Source organism: Phycodurus eques, chromosome 9 (genome assembly GCF_024500275.1).
Source record: "Phycodurus eques isolate BA_2022a chromosome 9, UOR_Pequ_1.1, whole genome shotgun sequence".
NCBI classification, from domain to species: Eukaryota; Metazoa; Chordata; class Actinopteri; order Syngnathiformes; family Syngnathidae; genus Phycodurus; species Phycodurus eques.
The window spans coordinates 5459058-5468224 of record NC_084533.1 but is presented as its reverse complement, the minus strand read 5'-3'; the positions used below and the strand labels follow the sequence as shown (position 1 = coordinate 5468224).

The following is a 9167-nucleotide window of genomic DNA, read 5'->3' as shown; positions in this document are numbered from 1 at the left end:
TTTTAAATGGATTTTTTTTTTTTTTTTTTTTTTTTTTAAAGAGAAGACTTCATCCTTTGCAATTATTTAATTCTATGGAAGTTATTTTCTCTACTGTGGGCGGAAGTACCAAATAAACCAAAAATAAACACTGTCTTAAATAATCAATATTCAACTGAAAGGTATGTTTTGGAGAAGAGCAACAATGTAAGAATCATTTTTTTTTTTTTTGTTTTTTTTAAATTTGGGTATTTCCTCCCCACACTGGTACAGCATGTATTATGGCTGACCTTCGGAGGTGTCTAATACAAAAATAATCCTGTAGAAAATGAGCATCTCTTCAACAAATGTAAACAATGTCACTGCTTGCATAAATAATGAAACAAATAAATAATGGAAAAAAAAGCAAAATGTCACATAAAAAAAAAAAAAAAAAGAGTAAAACAGTCAAATCAATTAGAAATAGACAGTGCAACACAGATTACAAAGTAGCAAAAAGCACACCTCTTATCATACGTGCCGCTACTTGGGGCTGTTTTTTTGTTTGTTTTTGTGAAGTTTCATTTGAGAGATGTCAAATCAATACTTTCTCAATCCTAATTCGCTTGATTGCAGTCAGTGCATTTAAACAAAAAGTATACGTTTGGTCTCTCACAGAATAAGTACACTTAGAAAGATGAATTGCTTAACAAATGTATTAGACCCTGCTGTTGGCTGGCAACCAGTTCAGGGTGTACCCCGCCCCTTGCCCAAAGTCAGATGGGATAGGATGCAGCACACCCGCTACCCGAGTGAGGAGAAGCAGTACGGAAAATGGACGGCTGCATTAGACCACCACCAAATAAGATTTATTTCAAATTTGTTAGTCTGTAATGGGTAACACAGCAGTTAAATAGCTCTTTAACCAAAATCTAAATTTTAATGCTAAAATATAGTTATTGTTATCTGTGTGTGTGAGATAGAGATAGAGAGAGAGAGCGAACACATTCACTTCACAGTCCTGAACAGAAATATTAGTTTAAGTAGTTGAGGCCCAGTGAGTAGGCTCAAATGTGGGTATAAAACTATTGCAACTTTCTGCAAAATTCCTCATTCCCATTCAAAATAGTCAAATACAGAGCTGACTGAAAATGAAAGCGTCCGCACTAAAGCGCTTCATGATGCTAGTGCTTGTTCGTTTTCATGATGGGTGGTACAATAAATTTGTTAAGCACTGTTGATACATACAAACAGTATATTTTTTGGGGGGGGGGATTTGCTTTAAAGCTGTTAGATAGGCAACTCATTTTGGAGAAAAATCTAAAGGTATTGCACATTATTGTTCCATTTTGTGTATTATCTCTCATTAAAAAGCACAGAGAACTATAAAAGTGGAGGAGTGCCATGCAGAAAAGGCCAACAAACAGGTACATTGACTTACAAGCTTCCAGGTGGCAACTGGAGCAAGGTTGTGGGTTGTGCGCATTAGCATCATGTAAAATGTTACAAATTGATCATCCTTATAGATCGTGAACTATACATCTATTCTGTCTTTACATTGCAAAGAGGAAACAAAGAGAAAGGGTTGCTTTCCAGATGTTGTGAAGAGCCCTCAGATGAATGGAAGTTTAATATAGCGTGAATGACTGTTTTGTTGTTGATGCGTATGTGGATTGTGCTACAACGGGGAACGTGCCATCACATCAAAAGGAAGTCTCAAATAGAAAAAAACAACAGGTCAACTGCTCATTGGTGATTGGGGGAAGTTGTGGGGGGGTCAGGTGCGACTATGACCTCTGGCCCACGGCATGTCCCCGATGTCTGCTGCAGGCCATGAAGAGCAGAACTTTGCGGATGCCGCTCAGGCGGTCCTTCAGAGATGTGATGGCCAGGAAAGGCAGCTGGGCTCGGCCCTCTAACGGAAGAACAGCAAGTAGCCACCAACACCAGGATGGACCATTTGGACTGGCCTGGAGGCGTGGAGCAAGACATGTAGGATTAGGGGTGCAAAAGGGTGGAACATTTCAATGGGAATTTCCCAAATTCCACATGAGATTTAACTGTCAATTCAGAGTTAAATTTAATGGTAAGGGTTGTTTTTTTTTTTGGGTTACATCTCCTTGCCCACATGCGATGGCATTACGGTACCTTGATTAATTGTCCTGCAAAACTCAATTGGAAAGTCTTTACGTGTGAGCTCACTCGACTGCACTATGGCCAATAGTCTTACTCTACATACCTGAAGTTCAGAGTCTTTCTCAGGTATGGGTCCAAAGTGCCCCTCAATACGTTCCTTCTGCTCCGTTTTCAGGGAGTTGACCCAGACCAGCGCCTGGTCGTACACTGTGTCATGTAAAGACTGCAGCTCCCCCACTGCCAAGCCCTCCACCTACAAGGGAATAATCAATCCATTTTGAGTCCTCTAGCCCTTCAGAAATCTCAGCTATCGGCTTTCGTTGCTCTCCCTTTTTCACCTTGACATCCTCCAGGTACTCGATGTCGGCTGTGTTGTATCCATCTCTCTCGCTGTGTTGGATGACTTTAAATCTCCGCCTGCCGATGGTGTCCACAACTGAGCGCCCGTCAGAGAAGAACGTAACGTCACGGATCTCCAGCAGGCATCCGTAGTCTGCGAACCTAGTAAGGAGGAGGGGCAGGGGGTGAAATTAGTATTACACTATCTGGGTGCCTACACAGACAGCCACAAGGGACAGTGTCTGCCACACCCACCCTTTGAGGTCATCCCCGAGACACATGCCGAAGCAGTTGGTTCCCGTCTCCATGCATCGGCGAATCATCAGTCGGTAGCAGGGCTCAAAGATATGCAGTGGACAGGGCACAGTGGGGAAGGCCATGGTGCACACAAATATCGGCACGTTCTTGTTGAGGCTGAAGAGAGAGAGGCAAAGAGGCACACGTGTTGGCCGTCTCATGGACAAATTTGTATTCCTGCCAAGACTGCAGCATGAAGAAGAGAGATTTGCACAACCTTAAAACCGCATGAGCTCTCAGAAATGAAGAGAAATAAAAGTGATTCTTTTTAAATACCACTACTATAACCTGACAAATGAATGCTACTTTGTCTAGAAACTTTTTTTATGCCTACAGCCAGAAGACACTGACCTACCATATTGCTAATTTCTTTCCCTCTCATTTACAAATTTGTAATATGGATTATTTTAGCATAATTCTAACGTTAGCCACTTAACTCCATTTCCACTGCGGTGGATGTCCTTGGAGTGCAGATCGCCAGTGAACTAACTGCGTCACTGCACGCCATCTACCTGGCAAAAAAAGCCACAACAGCGCCTGCACTTCCTACGCTGATGCAGGCGTGAGTTTCGATAGACTTTCTGTAACCAAATTGTTACATGGGCCCGGCACATGTCAAACCCCTCATTAATTGAGAAATAATAATGCACTTTACAATTTTTTGTAAAAAAAAAAACAAACAAAAAAACATTTAAAAATTCACAGATAACAAGGGTTATATTTTAGCATTTAAAATATTTTTTAAAAAAATAAAAAAGCTTTTTTTTTTTTTTTTAATTTAGTTAATTTAGGAGCGTACGTAGCATAAACCTTACACTGAGTGGTGGTCAAATACATTTGTTCAGCACCGTAAATTGAATATGAATAATAACAGGATAACATAGTGACTCCAGTATATTGTATCTTCATTCATTCTTCTGCTTGACAGATTTATTATGACTAACCAACTGGCCTTTGGCAATAAAATACTGGTTTAAAAATAAAGACCTACTGTATATAACAAGATATAAGGTTACTGATTATACATAGACTTTTGTTTGCTCAGCCCTCTGGCTGGCGATACTTGACACAGGTTATGTCAACTCAACACCAAGGGCGTGGCCAGGGCGAAGAAAGAGGCACAAGTAGTCATAAAAATCTATCCCTGGGGGGGGGGGGGGGGGGAGTTAAGTCCATACGTCGTGGAGATCCTAGCTGGCTATGGCCATGTTCAACACATCATAATTGAACATAGGAAAATAAGACTTGCCAGGAGAAGGTGTGGTAGTATAACAAGTGTTATGTCAATGGAGAGGAAGATGCAAAACTTACTTGGAAAGCTCAGCCATCTCCTCGTCGTGGAGTTTCTGTCTTTCCATGAGCTCACACGGAAGATACCTCGCTATGAGGTTTTCCATTAATGCGGTCTTGCAGTATTGTCTTTGGACTAAGTACTGCGGAGGGATGGAGATACTGTTATGAAGATGCTTAGTTTCAGAGGTAAGACACAAAGACAAAGAGAGGGAAGTCTAATCGCAGCAGACTGGAGGGTCACATACCTCTGACAGCTCTTCTTTGCAGAGTGGACACTTCGGGTTGTGGTCCAGACATCTCTTGAGACACTGAAGACAGAAGGTGTGACCGCACGGTGTCGTCACCGGCTCATAGAGCAATCTGAGTCAAAATGTACAAGACTGACTTTAGCATGTATATAACCCATTGCAAGTGACCCTGGATGTGTAGAGCACCTCACCTCATGCAAAGAGAACATTCCAGATCTGTTGGAGCCAAAATGTCACCAACTGCAGAAGTTAACAGATTGTTCGCCTCTGCTGACTCTAAAAGATAAGACTTGAGTTCAGCACTTCATTTTTTTGTGGTGAATTATCTCATTAGTCAGTACATAAAGTATATTCGTGTGAGTGCTCACCAGACTTCAATCTTTTGTGTGCAACACTCTTCCCCTTTGCTCCCTGCTCCTCTTCACACTCCTCCCTTGTGATCCTTCGCTTCCGTACGTGTAGAAGACAGTGGTCCATCTTGCTGTCGTCCTGAACTTTGACCTCACTGCAATCCAACCTCCCTGCCCCAGGAGCGGTTGGAGTCACACTCAACTCCAATGACAGGGGGCCAGGGCCAAAGAGCTGAAAGAAGGACGGGGGAATTGTCACACTTAATCTCAAACCACACGTGCAAACGCTTCTCTTACCTGAGAAGGTGCACTGACACTATTCTTCATGCGTCCTCTAGAGGACAGGATGTTGGGAAAGTCAGAGATGTGTTCAGGCACCTGATACGTCACAGGAGCCAAGAGGTCACTGAGAAGCTGAGGAAACAATAATTACAAAAGATGCATTACAAAATACACTATTATTGAATAATTTGCTTGCCACGTTGGTTTAGTGGTGGCTTCGTGCAAGAAACAATCATTTGCATTCTGGACACAGGGGGTTCTCATTTTCTGTTCCAGCTGGAGTCTCAGAGTCTCCAGAAGTTTCTGATAAAACTACCGAAATTCACTACATTTGTTGCCCATTGCTTTTTTAATTTTTTTTTTTAAAGTCAGTAGTGGGATTAGAAAAGTGTAAGTATTGCAAAAACGTTGGCAAGTTGACAACAGTGGGTAAGTCGCTCTCTCCATCGCATGCCCTAGCTGCGCATGCACAATGAAACCCTTTACAATAAACATAATGCTTAGTTTTGATTGTCATCGTCAGCAAAGTATTCATTGGACAAAGTGTTTATTATTGGGGTTGAGGTCTGCAGTGGTGTTGAACAGCACCACGTCAATGTAAGCTATTTCAAATCATTGTGTTGCTCTCGTGTAGCTGGATATTGTAACCTCATTATCAGAAACACCTTTAATCAGAATCAGAATCCTCTTTATTTGCAAAGTATGTCAAAAACACGCAAGGAATTTGTCTCCGGTAGTTGGGCCCGATCTAGTACGACAATAGAAAGGCATTTTGACAATAATACTTCTGAGACATAAAAACTAAAGCACACTCGGGAGAGTCACTGAGCCTCTAGCAATTGAATGGCAAGAGGGAAGAAGCTGTTGGAATGTCTGCTGGTTTGAGTTAGCATTGATCGATCTAACAATCTGACAGTGTCAATCAATCAATTGATGAAATTAATGAATAACTAAAGCAAAGTGCAAATACCTTATTTGCTTCATTCCTGGCCAGTCGACAGTCAGGCTCTATAGAAAGACATAGCAGGTATTCTCTCAATGCTTCTTCAGACCTGCCCAGTGACACCAGAGCCTGTGCCTTACGAACATGACCCTGGTGGCATGAAGAGGTCATTTAAGAAATGTATAAGGAATTAATTCATTAAACGATGAACAAAAAGTAGAAGCTTATCATAGTGTGTAGCTCCAGTAAAGGTGTGGATTTGTTTCCGAGTTACTAGGTCATACCTTGGACCACAGAGGCATAAGTCTGCAGGCCATCTCAGCATCTCTCAGAGCTTTTTCATAGTGCTTGAGACTGGAGTGGATCTGGGAGCGGTTACTGAACAGTATGTGGTCCGTGGGTGCTGGAAGAGAAGGATAAAAGAAGCAAAATCGGTTTTATTTGAAATAAAAGTGCATAAAGAAGGTGATACGTTTTAATTGCCTGTCTTGTCTGACCAAATGTGTGGGGGGAAAAATAAATACAAAGTAAATCTATTTTCCTAGCTTTAAGCCTTGGTAAGTAAAGAACGTTTATTTATGTATTTTTAATTCAGAATAAAATTCCAAAGATCATTAGCTGGACCATTAATTATTATAAGCGAGTTACTTGTGGTTTTTAAATTCCATGAAAGAATGACTATTTCAAATGGATTAGGTGCCAGATTACGAAACGGCTGCCTTATAAAACCATGCAGCACTATCAAGGTCACCCACATTCTAGGTTTCATAACTATGAAAAACTTATGCAAATGTCACATTTTGCCTAAAGAGTATAGAAGGAGTTAAGCACACATCCCTGGAATATGGCTAAATTCTAAATAAATTAAAAACACAAAGAAACGGCAACAGCAAAAACAAAACATAAAAAAGCCTTTGAAAAACAATTTAACTATGGGGACCCACATACTGTTGATGTGAATGCACGAGCACCCTTTACACACACACACTCCCAATAACTCACACTAATTATATCTGCAAGACATTGCACTGACTTACATCAATTCCCTGAGGGCTTGCTGCCCTGACTTTAAACACACAAGCCAAATGCCTCCACGCAAAATGGATTTCACATGTGACCTCAATCTAGATCTATAGCACCTTGTGTGCCCTTTGTATTTATGCATTTGTGAAAATGCGTTTTTCCGAAAAGTCAAATAGCTGAGCCTGCACAACAAAGTCATGCAAAACCACGGAAAGATTCAGATAACCCCCTAAAAAAAATTGCCTGCAGCAGTAGTCTATTTTTAGCAAGTTTTAGTGCTTTCTTCTAGTGGCCCAAGGAGTATTATGCCCAAATTCTTCAACAATATATCAATAACTGCATATCTTGAACCCGTGATTCCCAACCACTGTGCCGAGGCACATTAGCGTACCGTGAGAGATCATCAGGTGTTCTGAGGGAAATTATCTAAATTTTACTTAATTGGTCTGAAAATGATTTGTTTACCAAAAATGTGCCTTGGCTCTATAAAGGTTTGGAAATACTGTGTTAAATAACGTCAATCGTCATTACTAAAAGTCACGGCGATGTCTTACTTTAATCTTGTGGTTATATCAGCATGTCTGGAGGCCCATTATAGAAGTGAACTTGACCTAGTGAGTATTCCTACTGGTGACCTGCAATAATACCCTTGACCTACATTTGTGTCATTCTCCAATTACACAATGAGTGAGTCAGGGGTGGACGGAGATGCGCTTACGCAATATTTGGCCCACTGGCCCAGCCAACATTAAGCTTGTTATCCAACACGTGGAGACAGAGCATACCCGTCACGTCAACACTCAGACACACAAAAAAAAACACACACACACAGTGGAGTGTACTATACACACACTTATGACAAGACGTGGTTTGATGGCAGATATTGTAGTGTCTTTTTCTATGCCATCTGTAAATATTTATCTGTATTGTGAACTCCTGAAACCTCCGGTCATGGGAACTTTAATAATAATAATAATAATAATAATGAATGAGGCTGTCCGATACAGTTTTCAGACCGAAAACAGCAGGAGTATTCAGTCTTGAGTACTCACCGTTGCAGATAGAGTACCAATACAACTAGTGCTTTTGATACATACAATTTCAATCAACAAAATGACAGATAATTGTGAACAAAGAACTATCTTTCTTTCTGACACACATTATGATTTGCCAACTACCGGAAAGGAGGACTTTTTTTTTTTTTTTTCTTATTGCCTAAGTATCGGTGACTGGATTTGGCAGTCTTCACGAGTACCTGCTACCTTGAAATAAGGCCGGTATTGGCCCGATACGTACTTGCCCAACAACAATAATAATAATAATAGAAAAGGAATTCATAAAAAGATACATATTTAAAAATGACTAAGAAAAAAACAGCATTAAGCGATTTAAAAAAAAAAAGAAAAAATAAATCACACTTAATATTACCATGGTGTCATGTGATGTTAAAAGTTAGTTTGGGTAAGCAAAACTTTGTCAAAAGCCGCAAGACTCACATATGGAGATGGCTTGGTTGTATTTCTCCAGAGCCTCTTGCACCTTCTTTTCAGAGTACAGGCCGTTGCCCTCCCGTCTCAGCCGGCCGGCCCGGTACACCCTCGGGAACCATTTGGCTAGCAGGTTGCTGAGGACCACGTTGACCCTGTAGCCGTGGACGGCCACCCCGGAGCTGAGCCCGCACTCCTTGCATACGACCTCCGTCTCTTTCTTGTCCTTCTCCAGACACTTTTTACAGAAGCAGTGTCCGCACGACAACGTGACGGGCTCGAACAGCGAGCTCAGACATATGCGGCAGGAGAAGTCTTGCCCCCCGCAACCTGTGGCTCCCGAGCAGGGGCATGCCGTCGCCGCTGCCCCGGCCTCCGCGCCCTCTCTCCGGTCACCCGCGTTGTCCAGCTTGGTGATGGAGGTCAGATAGTCTACGAGGTTGCTCAGGTGCGCGGGTCTCAGTCGCTCCATCTCCGCGGCTTGCCGATACGCCACGAAAGCCTCCGCGAATTTCCCCCCGTATGCGAGCGCGTCCGCCCGCCTCACCGTCAGCTCCTGTCGGCGGCTCGCCACATCCCCCAGAGCCGCGAGCTGGCACTCGTAAATCTCCGCGGCCAGGTCGAAGTTTTTCGCCTGGAAGGCTTCTGCGGCGAGCTGCAGCATACTCTCGCGCTCTGTCCCCATGGCGGCCGGCTTGTTAGAGGGGCTCATGTGCGTGGAGCACCCCGGCTCATGTTCACTGGGAAGCGCTGGAAGACGAACGGCGCTCTCTCGGTTGACCCCCGCGAACCAAACGTCTCAGTCAACAGC

At 42.6% G+C, this 9167-nt stretch overlaps 1 protein-coding gene across 1 annotated transcript; it reads right to left on the bottom strand.

Moving 5' to 3' along the window:
- On the bottom strand, positions 1-9167 carry LOC133407851 (LON peptidase N-terminal domain and RING finger protein 3-like). Its single transcript, XM_061686143.1, has 12 exons — positions 8366-9167; positions 6131-6249; positions 5874-5996; positions 4919-5035; positions 4640-4853; positions 4463-4547; positions 4269-4383; positions 4042-4163; positions 2689-2847; positions 2433-2595; positions 2198-2347; positions 1-1928 (listed from the first exon to the last, which is right to left on the bottom strand). The coding sequence occupies exons 1-12, from the start codon at positions 9066-9068 to the stop codon at positions 1746-1748; spliced, it is 2253 nt and encodes a 750-aa protein (XP_061542127.1). The 5' UTR covers positions 9069-9167; the 3' UTR covers positions 1-1745.

What these genes read in the sequence shown, in the direction of transcription:
- LOC133407851 (XM_061686143.1), bottom strand. Translation starts at nt 9,068, where the DNA reads ATGAGCCCCTCTAACAAGCCGGCCGCCATGGGGACAGAGCGCGAGAGT. An exon ending in CAACCAAGCCATCTCCATAT is followed by an intron (nt 6,250 to 8,365) that starts GTGAGTCTTGCG and finishes CTTCTCTTCCAG; the next exon opens with CACCCACGGACCACATACTG. An exon ending in TTATGCCTCTGTGGTCCAAG is followed by an intron (nt 5,997 to 6,130) that starts GTATGACCTAGT and finishes TCATGCCACCAG; the next exon opens with GGTCATGTTCGTAAGGCACA.